The sequence below is a fragment of the Sciurus carolinensis genome, chromosome 12 (genome assembly GCF_902686445.1).
Source record: "Sciurus carolinensis chromosome 12, mSciCar1.2, whole genome shotgun sequence".
Classification (NCBI taxonomy): Eukaryota; Metazoa; Chordata; class Mammalia; order Rodentia; family Sciuridae; genus Sciurus; species Sciurus carolinensis.
Genome location: NC_062224.1, coordinates 13,425,386 through 13,442,505, shown reverse-complemented (window position 1 = coordinate 13,442,505; position 17,120 = coordinate 13,425,386). Strand labels below are relative to the sequence as shown.

At 40.8% G+C, this 17,120-nt stretch overlaps 1 protein-coding gene across 3 annotated transcripts in view; it reads left to right on the top strand.

Moving 5' to 3' along the window:
* Prkcq (protein kinase C theta) overlaps positions 1 to 17,120 on the top strand; it is a 117,099-nt gene that overhangs the window by 49,270 nt on the left and 50,709 nt on the right. For 2 of the 3 annotated variants that reach the window (XM_047521537.1, XM_047521538.1), the window contains exons 3-8: positions 979 to 1,178; positions 4,987 to 5,047; positions 10,264 to 10,426; positions 11,573 to 11,604; positions 11,701 to 11,786; positions 14,916 to 15,045. In XM_047521537.1, the coding sequence (XP_047377493.1) occupies positions 979 to 1,178; positions 4,987 to 5,047; positions 10,264 to 10,426; positions 11,573 to 11,604; positions 11,701 to 11,786; positions 14,916 to 15,045 (672 nt within the window). Of the gene's footprint in view, positions 1 to 978; positions 1,179 to 4,986; positions 5,079 to 10,263; positions 10,427 to 11,572; positions 11,605 to 11,700; positions 11,787 to 14,915; positions 15,046 to 17,120 lie in introns of those variants that run through there. The other variant, XM_047521539.1, reaches the window with a different exon arrangement.

The window sequence follows — 17,120 nt, the reverse complement described above, 5'->3', positions numbered from 1 at the left end:
GCTATAACAAAATGGCTTCTGGGGAAGTTTTCTGGAAAGGAATGATCTGGGCGGTGGCTCCTGCTCCTAACCATGACCAGGACTCTCCCCTTCCACCTTCCTCACGTATACATCCACAGTCTGCTTTGCAAGTTCCATGGATCAAGTCCACCACCTCACTGGGGTGCCTGTCAGGTTTTACTTAGGGTGCCTAGTGAATGAAAAATGCACCTTCATTCAAGAATTAGAGAAGGTGCTGGGCCTAGTGGTGCACACCTGTAATCCCTGTGGCTCAGGAGGCTAGGCAGGTAGATCACAAGTTCAAAGCCAGCCTCAGCGACTTAGAAAGACCCTAAGCAATTTAGCGAGACCCTGTCTCTAAATTAAAAAAAAAAGACTAGGGATATGGTTCAGTGGTTAAGTACCCCTGGGTTCAATCACTGGTACCAAAAATAAAAACAAAACAAAACAAAAGAATCAGAGAAGGAAATAATGTCTCATTAGGTCTTCAGGGCTATTGTCTCTTAGTGCATTTGTGTCAAACGGAAATTTTTAAATATACTTTCCAAGGAGCACTCATTATAAACTTATATTATGGCACTGTGTCTTTCAGATGGACACAGCAATTTGTATTGACTACTTTTTACCGGAAGTCAGACACATTAATCAATCATAGGTTGAAATCTTTATAGGTTAACAAAGGAGGGTCTCAAAAGGCATTCAATTTTTTTGAATGTTTATTTTCTCAGATTTTCACTCACAAAGTGAAGCAACAAATTGCTGAAAGGAACATTTCCAGACTAGGGCATAATCAGAGGGTTTTTGCTTAAATCATCTATCCTGGAACTGTCTCATTCTGTCCTGTACTGTCTCTGATGGTGTGATATTTTTGCCTTCACAACAGAATCACAGAGGGAAGGATGTCACTGTGGACTTGAATTTTTCTCCAAAGCTGTTCAAAGGAACAATGAGAACATCTTTCTCTTTTTCCCTCCTTAGAAAATGGGCAGATGTACATCCAGAAAAAACCAACCATGTACCCACCCTGGGACAGCACTTTTGATGCACACATCAACAAGGGAAGAGTGATGCAGATCATTGTAAAAGGCAAAAATGTGGACCTTATTTCTGAAACCACCGTAGAGTTGTACTCGCTGGCCGAGAGATGCAGGAAGAACAACGGGAAGACAGAAATTTGGGTAAATGTCAGAGCAGTGAACTTTATTTAAAGTGTACACTCATGATGTTAGCTGATGACTAACTCAAAATTTCTCTGTCATCTCAAAAGTAGGATTACACTGGTCTTAGGTAAATAGATTCTCTACCACTAGCTCATTGGTGATAATTCATGATGGACTACAGAACATAGTGATATATTCAAATCTTTGTGTAAGGTTGCCTAGGCTATGAAAAACAGTTATTGATTTGTAACTGTTAGGGCAAATATCACAAATTCCCCTTAATTGGGCAACCTAACTGTTGCTTGTCAAGATATCTCAATAGGAGAAAATAGAACAAAGTGTTTGGTCTTCTCTATCCAACATTTTGCAGATCCCTGTAAACCATGCAGTCGTTTAGTTTATTTTGTACAAAGAAGTACCTCATACACAATTCATATCAGCACACAGAGTTTTTGAAAACCTAGGTTATAACAGCCCAGGAAATGTTTAGAATTGTTAAAGGGAAAAGTAAAATAGGAAAGCACAAAAAAACCTAATGCATAAAAATTTCTAATGAAAATTTCTGGAGCACAAAATGAAATAAAATATATCATTAAAAACTGCTTTTGCATGGTCTGAAACCCAGAAAATGTTTTCAATTTTTTTTCATCATTTGTACCAAAGAAGAGAATCTTGCTTTTCTGCTTCTTGTTGTCTATTACTCAGATTTTAGAAACTCACCCAAAAGAGTTTCAGGTCACAGGTTTCAAATGGGAATGATACAAACCTAACACTGTATTTTTGTATCAGTTCTGTAGTTTTGATCTCAAACAAACCAAAAAAATAGTACTTTTAAGTCTCGCTGCATGTCTTGCGTGAGCGAGGGAAAGGGTTCCTGTCCAAGGGATGGGCTGGCTATAAATTAATCCCTAAGAAATTTATTTAACAGAAAAAACCACAGGAGACAATTATCTCTTGAATCAGAGGGCTAGGGGTTGAGCCCCACAAAAGGGTCTGACTCTAACAAAATGGAGGAGCCTGCGCTCTCTTTATTTATAGCGGTACAGATCAAGGGGGACCAGGAGGAGCTTCTTCACCCAGAAACAGGACGGGGTGGAGTTAAACAAGTCATTTTGCTCTAGTGGGTCATCCCAGCAGGGCCTGCAAATTCCCTCAGTGAACCACTGCATGGAAACCACACTCTCCAGCAGTCTGGAACAATCTCTCGTGACTAACAGTTCCTGAGAGCCAGATTTCCACGTCTGATAGCTCCACCCAGCCTGGTTTTATTTGCTGGCCATGGATGGCACCCTGCATTTAAGGAAAGTATACAATCTGTGCTTGTGTCATTAAAGTAATCAAATATATGCCAAGATTTTCTTTCAAGGCCCCCATGCTTAGGTATATCTAGGTAATGTAGTTCAGCAGTATCTGTTGAGCATTGCTCATTCCGCTTGGAGAAAGGGATTAAGGAACCAAGAGCACTCTGGGGTACTCACTTACGCAAGCAGGAAAAGGTTAAATTTAGAACTGGACAATGTCACAGGTGTTTGTCCTTGTGTTAAGGAGTTTACACAAACCAGGTAAGTGAGAGGTGGGTCTCTAGCTGAACCTGAAGCACAAGAACCTTGACTTGACCAAGAGAAAGAAGAGAGAAGCTACAAAACCCTCCCCCAGACCTCCTTCCCATTTATTTTCTACTTGCTGCCTAATTATTTTTAAAGGTAAGAATTGTCACCTTCCGAATTTTTAAAATGACTTTCTAATCCAGACTCCTTATCAATGAACGGAAGGATAAAGAGGGGTTTTCTTTCCCCCTTTTATTCATTAGACTTCGCTTACATAAGGTTTGCCTTTCTATTTGTCTTGAAGTTGCATTTGATTTTTGGGCCGAGGTTTTTGCTGATTTTCCTCTTATCAGATGTTTCGCTTTCCTTACAGTCTGGAACCATTGAACACAAGCACGTGGTGGCATTTAGGTCCTCATTTAATCAACTTGCAAACCTTTTGCATTTTTAAACTTTTTTTTTTCAGGGTTATTTCTTAGTCTACTCTTATTTTGAGGACCAACCGATTGTTTTAAACTTAACATTTTTCCTTGTTTCTCTTGTAATCTGCTTTCTTATTAATTTCTCTACTGAAAAACAGTTTTCTCACATTTGTCCTTCATCTCCCTAGATGCTATCATGTTTCTAAAAGCACACTGACAGTTGCCTTCTGCTTTCCCAAGGCTGCAGCCCTGTGCACGGTCACTTCCAGTTCCCTCCCCGAGATGTGATAAAATATGGCGTTCTGTAGGGACTGTTTTTCCAGTAGCAGCCTGGCTGGACTTCCGCCATCGCCGCTTCTCCCTGAATGTTGATAGTGTTGTGGCCACCTCATCCCGACTCTTACCTCTTTCCTTTGGGTGGTCTCCTCATTCCTTGCTTCTTTCCCACTTAATTTCTTATCTCACAACCAGAGAGCAATGATGTCTCTACTTGATGCCCAAAGCACCTCTTTCTCCGTTAATCTGTTTAAGCTCGCATGAGAATTTATAATCAAATAGTGTGAGCTTTATTTTATCTTAAAACTCTAAGAGTAGTGATGCTGTGACAGGTATTGTCATTATGTCCATTTTCCTGAGATCTTTAAGGCATAGTGACTTACACAAGGTCATGAAGCCCAGAAATTATTTAGCCAAGATTCAAATTTGACCCTAGGTTCAAAAGGACATTTCTTGCTATTTCTCATTTATTCTAGTTAACCCATGGATGTGATGAGCAATAACAACCTGTGATTCACCTTCTTTCTTACTCTTTTTAGTAGTCTACTAGTGGCATAGTTATGATGGTTTAATATATTAGTAATAGTGCTTATGTTGTTAGATTTGTCCCTTTTTTCCTCCTATATATGCCACATTACATGAGATCCTATATCATCCCGTAAAATGATGTGTGTATATATATATATATTGCATACATTGTATACATTCATTAGATTGACATGTGTATATATGCATATATTATATCTTCATGTAATATATAACTTGTTTTAATTAGATTGGCATGGGAAAAGATCATTATATTATATACATATATTACACATATATTATGAAATATATATAGATCCAGTTTAAAATATACATATATGTACATATCCAGTATTATACCTGTATCCACTACGTAATACTTGATTCTGTACTAAAGGAGTATATATATATAAAATATAATATATATAAATATATATATAAAATATATAATTATATATATATATATATAAAATATATTATAATCCCTTCCCAAAACAATCTAATTAAATTTTCCTTTACTACAGAGTGCAGGATTTTTCCAAGGAGCAGTTTTTCCTCTGTGAAAGAGGACAGTTACTGCCATTGAATGCACTGATTAACCTAGATGTGCATCCCACATGGAAGGGAAGAGGGTCTTTAGGATTTATCCTTCCCCCAAAAGACCTGCTTTGCGTCCCCCCAGAGAGCTAGAACTGGTGTCTGAGGTGCCTTTGTCACGATTAAGGTCTGCCCTCCTGCAGTTCTTCAGATAAGCAACATCACAAGGCGAGAAAACCAAACAGAATCTGTTTCAGAATTTTGTTTCTTCTTTCTGTAAATTTCTATCTCTAATGAGTAATGATGTCTAATAAGTAATGAATTTCTGAAGGTAGGTGTAAAGATAAGTCAAGGGCTGTCACTCTTCTGATGATAAAGAGAAGGAGTCATGTGAGAAAGAACCATGGTCGTTTCTATATTGGAAATCTCCTGCCATCACTTAAGTAGCCAGTTATGATGTCATTGAGCTCGGGGCTGGCTTCACATTCTGACTGATGTTTCTCTCCTTCTCTCAACCAGTTAGAGCTGAAACCACAAGGACGAATGCTAATGAATGCAAGATACTTTCTGGAAATGAGTGGCAAGTTGACATTTCTTCTTCCTGTTTGGGGGTGAGGAGGGCATGGCCTTCTCTTCAAGTACAATTTATTTTACTTTTGCAATGATCATAGAAAAGAAGTAGGAGTAAAAGGAAGCACAAAGAATTTTATTAAAATTTCCAGTGGTGCTCAGGCATGAACTGAAAACAACTCTCTGGACCAGTTAAACATAGAATAAATACAAAACTAAGTATCATATGAATATAAAACATTTACAGCATTTTTAAATTGCGTGAATTCATATGCCTGGTGCTTTTAGAATCTGTCTTTATTTAAGTTTAGGAATTTAATGTAAATATAAAGGTCTTTGTTTATGCGTTGCTATGGGTGTATATAATGTCTCTATATAATAGTGTTCTATAAAAAGCTATCACAGTAGAATACGAAATAAGAAACCAATAACATTTTCCATAAAACTAGTGGCAAAATGCTAATGCTTAAAGTTAGTCACCTCACATTCTTTTAGGAACAAGGAAGGGTAAAAAAAGAAAAAGAATGCATTGCAAAAGAGTTTCAGTTCCATGTCACACATGGTCTTTGATCACAGAGGTTAAACATACAGGCACAATGTGCTTGGTACCGGTGACAACCTGTCTGTGCTGTTTACATTAATCAAATGCTCTTCTTCCTAAAATCTCAAACCTTGGAATGAACTGGGAACTCAGGATAAACTGATTTTATATTTTTGTCAATCAGTCTTAACTACAGATTGAATATTCCTTATCCAGAGTGTTTCGGGTTTGGGATTATTATGGATTTTGAGATATTTTCATATCTATAGTGACGTATCTCAAGGATAGAAACACAAATTTAAACATGAAATTCTTGTTGCTTCATATATACACCTTATAACCCATAGCCTGAAGGTTATTTTATACAACCTTTTTAATAATTTTGTGCATGAAACAGTTTCATAGAGTGGAATTTTCCACTTTGTTGCATCTTATCAGTGCTCAGATTTTGGAGCATTTGGGATTTTATATTTTTGGATTAGAGATTCTCAACCTGTACCATTAAGAAGTAAGTGATCCTATAATATGTATAATCAGAAAAATGAGAAATTACACTCCATTTATGTATGGCTTATCAAACTGTATACATGCATTCTTCTGTCATGTACAACTAATTAGAACAAATAAAAATTGTAAAAAAGAAGTAAGTTTTAATACAAAGATTTTAGTGCCTTTGCCTAACACATATAATTCTTTATATGTCCAGATTCAAATGAATACATTGGAGAGAACACTATTACAAGACCCTCAGGGTAAACCGAATATCCATGGGGTATTCCATGATATTGAGGCATGACTGTTAATTTTTTGAAGTGTGATATGATATTATGGTTATTCCAGGTTATTTTAAAGAAATCTCACTCTTTCATAATTATATGCTGAAATGCCGTAGATTTACTATAAAATAACCCATTATCAAAGGGTAGAGAGAGGGACAGGGATCTGTTAAAAGAGAGTGGCCCTGAAATGATCACTGTTGAAGATGGAGAATTGAAAACTGATTATAGAAGTTGTTGTGTATAATTTGAAATTTTCTACAATAAGGTTTTTTTTAAAAAAAGAAATTAAAAATTTACTGAGGAGGAAAAATTGTACTGTGAATCCCGCCCCCGTCCCCGCAGTTGGACTCTGCAGATAAAGAGCGAATGTAATTACACTGTTTTTGAGTTGGCTAAAGGAGATAGAGTGGCTATGGGGTACCTGAATGACTATTTCCATAAAAAGTGGAAGTACAGGAATAAATACCAATAGCATTTAATTCCTTCAATAAAAGAAAGTCTATGCTTCCCATTAGTTCAAAACAGGACCCAATGCAAAGTAGAAAAAAGTCCTCCATTGGACTGAAAGTAATTTTGGTAAATGATTTACAGATTCCTGCTTGGAAAAGCAATTGCATGACCATTCCTCCTGTTATTATGGAACTTCAATGTTCTATTAAAATGAAAGAAGCAAATTCAGGTGGGTCACAAACAATAATATTTTATGTACAATAATCACACAAACCCAGGAATATTTTTTTAAGAATAAGACTGGATAACATTTGCCTTTTTAATATCTAAACTCAAATTGAGACATTATCTTCAGATTTTTATCAGAAAAATCTAATTTTTAACAACCAATTTTATGGAATTACTAACTAGATAACCCCTGTTGATGATAAGATAAAAGATATAGGATGTCATTCTCTCTTAAGAATGTTTATTATTATGCTTAAGAAATTATTTTCTGGACTGGGATGTAGCTCAGAGGTAGTGGGCTTGCAAACATGAGCTAGTCCCTGGGTCCAGTCCCCAGTACCACAAAAAAATATTTAATAATAAGGAAATGGTTTTCTGAAGAATCCAGAAAAGTAAAACCTAAGATCTTACACTCAGGGAATGTAAAGCCAGATTGGAAAGATGGTGGAGATTAAATAATTCAATGATTATATCCCAAATCGTGTAAGTACAGATTAACCAAGAGATCAGTATGGGTTGCCTACATTCCAGAGAGTTACATAGGATGAAGGAGAGGCAGAATTGAGATTTTCAAAAGAATGAAAGACTTTATGAGGAAAAAAATGAAGACTTGAGCAAAATATGACATGGGTAGGGAGTGCCAAGAGCCAGCCTGGGTAGACCAGTTGGCCCTTCCAAAATCAGCAGAAAGAGTTGGCAGTGAGGTTGGTGGGCTTGAGGGATCAGCCCACAGACTTGAACCATGCTCAATGGGAAGAGCTTTCTTTCTCTTTTTTTAAGGAATTAAATATTTTTAAGGTCTATAAAATTTTCTTCATGCCATGGAGAAGTGTAAGACTCTAGTCTAGAAGTGTAAGACTCTAGAAGTGTAAGACTCTAGTCTGTAGACACAAAATAAAAGAGTCTAAAAGAACCTAAGGTAGCAGCAAGATTTCATGGCAGTGTGGATGAAGGCAACACCTATTACAGGTACAGAATTGCATTGCGTTGCTTGACGATCATTTTAAAATGAAAGTTGAATGAAGGGGGAAGATGTTGAAGTTATTTCTTGAAGTAGCTAGACTGGGGAAATGTCAATACAACAGGTGAAAGTAGGGTTACAGAAAGAGAAGGTAAGCGAGTTGGGGGTGAGGAACTCAAACATTTAAGATAATGCCTCCATACGTGGGCCGCTCCAGTCTTGCTTTTTGAAAATCTCTCTTTTTTTTTTTTTTTTAATTTGTGCTAGAATCACTTTTTTCTCTATTTGAACTCAGTGACCCTTATTTTAATCTCTCATTCACCAAGCCTCACTCATTCTCATCCTAGTTCCAAATAAAATAGCCCGAATTACCTGACCTTAAAGTATTAAGCAAAGTATTGTAGCCCATCTGCAGAACTGTTTGGAGGATCATCTAGAATTCCCTCTGCCTAGGAGTTGGGGGTTGCCATAAAACAGACCTGTGAACCACTGTAGGGAAGATGTGAGTCCTAAGATGTTTTTGAGACTTGGCTGGATTCCTGGGAAGAGGCCTCCACCTGCACAGCTCTCCTTTGTCTACCAAGAGTGGTTTTGGCCCAAACGCCACTAGAACAGGAAAATGTCCTTGGCAGGGACATTTGTCAGAGCTCTGTCACTGCTGAGCCAGAATGGAAGTACTTTGGTTTCCATATTGTTAACTCTGTATACTTTGAAATACAATGAACCCCTTTGTCTCCCTGAATTTCAATTTGTATACATATTACAAATAGAATAAATAGAGTAAGTGATCCAAGAATCCTCAAGCTATTATGAAATTATGATTCTAGGCATTGTAATCATTAAATTTAAGATCCTTATTTTAGTGATGGTATGATTTTGATTTTTCTTTACTGTTCGCCCTGTCATTCTCTCTCGCTGCCTGGAGTATTCCTTGTGCTCTTTAACCATCAGTGCTATACCATTTTGTGTCCTTTGGTGTCCTGAGCTTCAGCTTCAGGGACATCCTGGGTATTCCCAGAATTCTACCATCTTAGAGTGCTTCAGCCTTTGGGAAGATGTCACCTGGAAAGGGACACTAAGGACAGTGACTACCCAAAGCAACTTCACCAATATCCACAAGCCCAGGATGAACTGCATACATGTGAATTTGATGGTTTGATGTAAATAACTAGCTAATACACAGGATTACCTAAACATTAAAAAAGTGAAGTCACTTATTAATTTTCTGGCCTTTTCCACTGAGATCACTATAGACACAACTAGTTTCTCTGATTACAGCGGCCATTAGGAACCAGAACATAAACAACCTCCCAAAGTTATTTTGTCTCACACAAAGGCTGGACAGCTCCCTTCCGTCTATTGTAATCTCGTGTATTTGTCAGCTATCTATCAGTCTCTGACAAATACCAAAATACATGGCAAGAACAACTTAGGGAAAGAATAGTATATTTGGGTTCAAAGTTTCAAAAGGTTCAGTCCATGGTTGGTCGATTCCATAGCTCTGGGCCCAAAGTGAGGCACAACATCATGGCAGAAGGGTGTGGTAGAAGAAAGCTGATCAACTCATGACAGCCAGTAAGCAGAGAGAGAGAGACAGCCAAGAGTGTGCAGAGCCAAGGACAAGATCTAGTCCAAGGGCATTCCCAGTGACATACCTCCTCCAGCCACTCCCTGCCTGCCTAGTCCATTCAAATTATTAATCCATCAAATGGTTTAATCCACTGATTAGGTTCCAACTCTTAAAATCTAATCATTTCACCTCTGAATATTGCCGCACTAATGCATGAGTTTCAGGGGACAAATAATATTCATAGCATAGCACCTTGTCTATAAACAACCAGGTGCGAAGTATCTTGGTCCCTCAGAAATGCTGCTCTCAAGTTCTGTCATTCATCACATTGTTCTCCAGGATTATAGACAGACTGGAAAATTCAGGATTTCTGGTTCTAAAAAAGGAAAGAGGTAGCTCAACACAATCCACAAAGCAGTGAAGGACAGAGCCAACATTCCAACTTCACCGTAATCCTCCGGATGATGTTTCTGTATTACACCAGGTTTCTGTATTACAACACCGGGTGATGTTTCTGTATTACAGAAAGAAGGAATGAAGCCTAGCATTTTACCTACTTTAATAGGTGCCTGGGATTTGATTAGTACAGGTGTTCCATGCTTGACCATTGCTGTTCCTCACCCAATTCCCCCCTCCCCACCTAGCTGTGCCATTCATATAGCAGAATCTCACTTTGTCCCCTGTTCTCTCTCTACAGACACAAAAGACATGAGTGAATTCGAGGCTGAAGGCTTCTTTGCTCTGCATCACCGCCGAGGAGCCATCAAGCAGGCCAAAGTCCACCATGTCAAGTGCCACGAGTTCACTGCCACCTTTTTCCCACAACCCACGTTTTGCTCTGTCTGCCACGAATTTGTCTGGTATAGTCACCCAGCATTTTATTCCAAGCTTTGTCTATTGTTGCATCCTCCGAATCTGCCAGGCATGTCGTACCTGCTTTGCAGTAGGGGCATAAGCGGGAGAAAGCCACCAGAGGCCTCACCTACACCCAGAAGGGTTCAAGGGTGTGCATCATCATGAGACTTCCATCGAGTGGCACCTGCAGAGCGAGGGCCACTCAGGCAGAGGTCCCACAGGACCTTGGTTTCTAACTGAACGGGAGGCTGCTGGGGGAAAGAGGGAAAGAACAGAAGAGGGGGGTATCTTTGTTGTGAGCAGTTTTCCAGCTTGACAAACCTTCTGCCACTTCAGCAGCCTGATGCCGCTGGTGCTATCTGCAACAGGCACCCTTTTCCATGGCAACCAATGCTTTAACTGCTTATGAGGCTCTTGGGTGTCTTAACAGCCTCGGAGAGCAGCTTAAGCCTCAGTAACCACATGGGAAAGGCTCCGGTAGAGTGGAGACTTGACTCCTCTTTGTGTTTCTAGCATCTGTGCCTATTAAGAGATGCTCTTCCCTTTGGGCTACTGCAGAATCTGTTTATGCACAAGTCCCACTTCACCCGAGTACCCAAAGGTCAAACAGATTTGGGTAGATTTTATTTAGCCTGTTTTTCTCTGATTACTTGAACTTCCTTTCTAATAACGAGTGTTATTCAGGAGTCAATCTTAATGTCAAGTTTTGTTAGTTGCCTATATTCTCAGATACTCAAAAGAGAAAATAAAATGTGTTACAGATGTCTTTGTTCATCTACATATGAACAAAAACAATGGATGAGTGAGACAATAAGTAAGGTGAAGTAATGATTTTAAGTGTAAGACATGGAAATTTGCTACTAGGATCCTGGGATGCATTTTGGTCAAGCATGGTAATCTCCATATTTGCTTGGAAGATACAAAAATGAAAAGGAAATCACCAGCTCCTCTTTTATTTAATAATCAAACTTTTAGCAAAGCAGCTTAAAATTTTAAAAAATCACTCTTTGCAAATGTTTCACCAGGACTACTAATCAGAAAAAGTGCTCTGTGACCTTAGGAAGCCATGTACTCTCATTCACCTCTGAAATCTTTTTGATGCTGATATTGATGAGAACATATAAATAAGTCAGTCGTGTGCTTTATTACAGGGGTCTGAACAAACAGGGCTACCAGTGTCGACGTAAGTAAGAAGGATTTTTGTTGTACTATGGCTGTTCATTTTATTGAGTTGCTCCTTGACTTTTGAAAATCTTATGCTGCTATTATTTATTTTCAGAATGTAATGCAGCAATTCACAAGAAGTGTATCGATAAAGTCATAGCTAAGTGCACAGGATCAGCCATCAATAGCCGAGAAACCATGGTATGTACGTCTGACTTGTCATGATTTTATCCTGACATTAAATTTTACAGCCTGATAATTCTTTTTGATAATTCCTGAACTTGACTCCTTAAGTTTAGCAATGAACATCAATCTCTCTAAAACGTTTTCCTCTTCAGCAATGATTTTTATTGAGTTACCAAAACTAGGAAAGAATAGGAGAAACACAATAAGAATTTTAATTTCCAGGAAAAAAAACTTAATAAAAAGTGCCTCCAAGGCATAGTTTTAATTGTACAAAAACAATCCTGGTGACATCTATAGCTAGAAGTGACAGTTAAGGATTAAATAAAGACAAATGGTTGTAAAATATAGGCATATGGTTAGAAAGAGATGGTAAGAGAAGGATAGTTTTATGATGAGAAGTAAATATTTCTCTCAAAATAAACTTGGCTGTATGATCTGAAGACAAGTTAGATATTTATCTCATGGAGAAGAAAACCTGAGTTAGAAAGTGAGGCAGCCTGTTTTTATGAAATCCATTGACTTCCTTCATCTACTCTTTTCTTCTTCATTCAATGCTTATTGGGTATCTCATATGTGGAAAATATTTTGCTGTGTATGACAGACAGCATAGCCACAGTGATACCATTAGAGACTTCCTGCAAAATTGGAGAAATAAATAATAAACCAGCTCTCCTATTTTCCATTTTTGTTCAGTGCTACCGAGATAGCAAACAAGGTACATGGAGGGAGAGTAACTAAGCATTCCACTTGGACTAAGTGGTCAGGAAACTCCCCCAGAGAGGGAACACTTTACTGAGAGCTGACAGGAGCCCATTGTGTGAACAGTAAGAGGAGGAAAGCTCCTGCAGAGGAAGAATCCATCATGTTCTAGAAACTGAAATGAGATCAGTATGGCTAGAACTGCAAAGTCCAGAGAAAATAGAATACAAACTTGGGGGATTTGGTAGGACCTAGCATGCGGGGCTTCTTGGATCCTGAACAAGTGAGTGGCTGTCATGTGACTTGTACTAGAAGCCCACGTTGTGTTGCACAGGGGAGATAGGTGTTAGGATATGAAAGTCAGACCAGAGGAGGGTGACCAAGTCACACTGTAGGGAGGTGGGGAGGTTGTACCAGCATAGTGACCACAGAGATGGAGAAAAAGTGAGATGAGTATTAGGTGATATGGAGGCAATAGAAATTACTGGATTTGCCCAAGGGGTGGGTGAGGATACAGGCATGATGCCCAAGGTCTGGCTTCTACCTGAGGTGGAGCAACTGTGTAGATACAGAGCAATGGCAGTATGAATAAGTTCCAGAGGAGCAATCTGAGAGGAGAAATTGATGTTCCCATTTTGTACACAGTGCATCTGAGGTTCCTGTGGACATCCAGATGGAAGTATCAGATGGATGATTTATTACCTTGGGATTTACATGAGTCCAACTCCCTAAGTTTCCGAGTGACTATCACAGGCAGGATGTAAAGCTGCCTAAGAGATTACCTAGTGAGGGACTAGAGAGAAGAGGGCTGGAGAGACTGACTGCAAAGGAATTTAAAATTAGATATTAATAGAGAGAGAGAGAGAGAGAAAGAGAAAGAACAAACCCAGGTTCCGAGTGAACTTCTCTTACCCTCAGAGTACATGAAGTTACGGAGCCCATAAGAAAAGGGGGTAGCTCTTCTATGCAGTTAAGATGTTGACAAAAATAAGGGTCTTGTGGTGATCTTTGGGGCCTTGGATTAGAGATATGTCAGAGAGGTTGTGGAGGTATTCACCTGACCTGCTGTGTTGGGGGTGACTGAAGTTGTTGACAGACCAACCATGTTGTAGTATTATCATTATCAAGATTGTTAACCATCCAGTAGCTGAGAGGAAGTGAGACAGCCAAGCACAGGAGGTGTTCCAGGGTGAGGGAGAGATGAATGAAGCTGAAGAGAGATGAACTAGCAAAGCAAGCGAGTCTGCCTGAGAGAAGAAAAGGAGTCCCAGCCCATGTGGAGATGGGTCTGTGATGGACAGAGGGAAATGTCACCAATTTGAACAGGAAGGGAGTCAGACAACATAGTTGTGCCAGTGAGTCAATGAGGTTGCCAGTGATGTTTTTAGAGTTAGTGGGTAGGCAAGGGAGCCCCCTCTTAAGCCCCTTGTGTCCTCAGTGGAATCTGAGGGTGGAGAGAGAAAGAAGAGGAGCCAAGAGGTGGGCTTGAAGTAAATAATCATCCTAGAGATGAGAAAGCAAGACAATTAGACCCAAGCAGGATTATAGTCAGAACTGAGAGTCCGTGAGTTTGACAGGCAACCTTTCCTGACGTGTCATTTTCTCCAGCAAAGGGGCAAGCCTAGAGCAGGCAAACTGAATTTTTCCAGAAAGAATTTCCTCTAAAATTTAGATCCAGAAGGGAATAATCCCATAGGAACAAATGATGCTGCTAAGGCGCAGCAGATTCGTTGGTCCACAGTCAGTCATCTGTAAGTGGCAGAGCTGGGACACAAATTCACATCTCTCTCTCCCTTTGTGTGCTTCAGTCAGTTTGCTACTCCACACCTGTTCCCTTGACGTCACATCACACCTTCTGCTTTTCTAGAAAAGCACAAATCATGAGCATCACCGTTAACCCCAATGGCTAACAAATCCCTGGGGCCACATAAACTACCCGGGGTTTGAAGAACAGATGTGAAAGCACTATGCACAGCAGGCCCTCACACTGTCAGCCCATGCTTCCGCCAGAGGAGCATGTGTAACATCCTCCCAAGTTGAGCACTAGTTCTGGACTGAAAAAGCAAAGTCAATATTTATATTAAAACAGGAAGGGCGGTTCCTTTGTGTAAACGGAAGCAGCATTTCCTTAGCATCCATTTAGATAAATAACCTCCGCCCCCTCTTACTGAAATGATCCCCTGTCTGTGCTGATGCCTTGGATGTCATCTGTGGGTCTCAACAAGAGCAGAGGCAAGCTCGTCCCTCACCTGGGAGAGCCCCTGCTCTCTGCCTTCCTCCAACACTGGACCTCAGACTGGAGGGTCTAGTATGGTGGTGAAAAAGCATGTGGGGACCTATGGTTTCTTTATGGTCACTGTTCGTCATGCTAAAGCATCTGTGAGGACATCGAGCAGTTGGGACCTGGGGACACGTGTGTGGTCACACCTTCTGCCTTTCTCTCAGTTTCACAAGGAGAGATTCAAGATTGACATGCCACACAGATTTAAAGTCTACAACTACAAGAGCCCGACCTTCTGTGAGCACTGCGGGACTCTGCTGTGGGGACTCGCCAGACAAGGACTCAAGTGTGACGGTGAGTCCAGCAGGAGTGAGCTGTGGCAGAGGACTCCCACACCCAGCCTGCCAGGGCTGTGATCTGAGCACCATCTTCCTGGGACAACAGGCCCCTGCTGCTCTTTTCATTCCACCTTGCCACACTCTCATCTTTGCATTCCAGAAAAGCGCACAACAGCTCAGGTTCAAGGTCAAGACTTCTGACCGCCTGGTTTTATGTTATACCACAGCCCAGGGGAGAAATGAAGATAGCATTTCTCCTCTGACTGGTCCCTCTGCCAAAAACCCCACTGCACTTCAGCCTGATCCCCTGCTGTCTCCTTGTGGGTTCTGGACTGTGCCATGCTAATTCCAGCAGGTCTAACTGGGTGGTGCCCCTGCCCTTCCTCTTTGCACCAGCTGGTGAGATTCCATCTGTCACCCCACCCAGGAGAAAACCCATGCATCCATTTGGCCAATGCACAGTCCTGGACAGAGGAACTTCTCTTGAGTTACCCCTAAGCCACTGCTGTGAACTCCAAGTGCCCAGCCAGAGGTCAAGTCCACTGCTGACCTCACATCCCCTTGTCTGATCTCTCCTCAGAACTGGGATTATAGCAGAGCCTCTGCCATTCCCTCTTAAGGAGTTACTCAGACCTACCTTGAAAAAAGGAAACCCAGCATTCTTACTCTAAAACCCCGAGTTGCTAAGGCCACCTTCAGAAATTGAGATGAACGGCCAGGATTAGGAAGTAGAGAGGTGGAAACCCCAGCAAGAACCAAGTCCTCTGCCTCTGGGCAGGAGCACCTGAGCAGGTGGGGCTCACAGGAGGCTGCCTGCCCTGCCCTGGTACAGACCTTCTTTAGGATGCACTAGTAAATACATCAGCCCCTTTATTTTTCTTTGTAGCCCTATTTTAATATTTTTCACCGCTGGCTATTGTCTTCTAAGTGCTGGAGGTGGCTGGCTGAAGGCAAAAGACCATCTTCTGCTCTCTCCCCTTCTCACCTCAACAGCGATCATGTGCCTGGCGGAGCCCTGACTGATATCCTAGTGGAGGCGGAAAGAGTTAGGTTTGCAGATCATTACCCAAGGCAATCACAGGTAGTCACATTAACCTTGAGAACGCCTCCAAGACCCAGAAATACCACTTCCATGCCTTTCTCCATACACATATTCAAGAATACACAGTCATGTGGGGTATAATATAGTAAATCATGAAGAGATCATAGGCAAAAAGCAATGTCCTGTTATTCGAACTGTTTAAACAGCAACCTGAATAATCTCATGCTCACTGGCCCATCTCAAGTTCAGGTTTCATTTCCAGGGAGCTTGAGAGCCCACTTGCTGAGGCACGGCTGGTCTGGCAGTGCGACCACAGAGTTTAGAACTTCCCCAGAGATTCCTTGGCATTATTTCACAGGGGCACCCTCTGCTTGGTTCTGTTCTTTTTCTCCTACATTCTTTCCTTTCTGTTCTATCCCTTTCCCACTCTTTCCTCCCACCTTCATTTCAATAGCTCCCCTCCCTTATTTCTTATACCCCCTCTCCTTTCCCCTTTTTCCTCCCCTCCCTTTCCTTCCCCGTTTCATTTTCCATTCTTACCCCTAGTACCCCCTAAACTGTTTCCTCCTCTCTGTTCATCTCCACATGCCCACATCTTCACCCCTTTACTCTGCTCCTTCTCTTGTTCTTTGTCCCTTCTTCTTCACCTCACCTTTCTTGCTTCTTTATAAGTCATCTTCTTAAGCAGGACTCCCTTTAGCCTTTATTCTGTCTTTCCTCCCTCCACGTTAACTCCCATGAAAATAGTCATCAAAAAGAACTATTTGCGCCCACAGAGATCCAGTTTCCACCTGCTAGGTTAGTAACAAAGATTTATGACGTTACAGAGGGAGCGATGGCCTTTCTTCATGGCCATGCCCATCTGGGACAAGCATGGACCTAGCTGCAGTTTTAAGGAGCAGAGTCCCAATCTCAGTTTCCATCTCACTTTGCATTGCATTGATGAGTCAGAAGATGGTGGCTAGGGCCACCCGAGTCAACCCTGACACCTCCTAAACAGGTCCAAGGCAGTCATGCTGACAATACAGAATTTGGAGCACCATCATAAA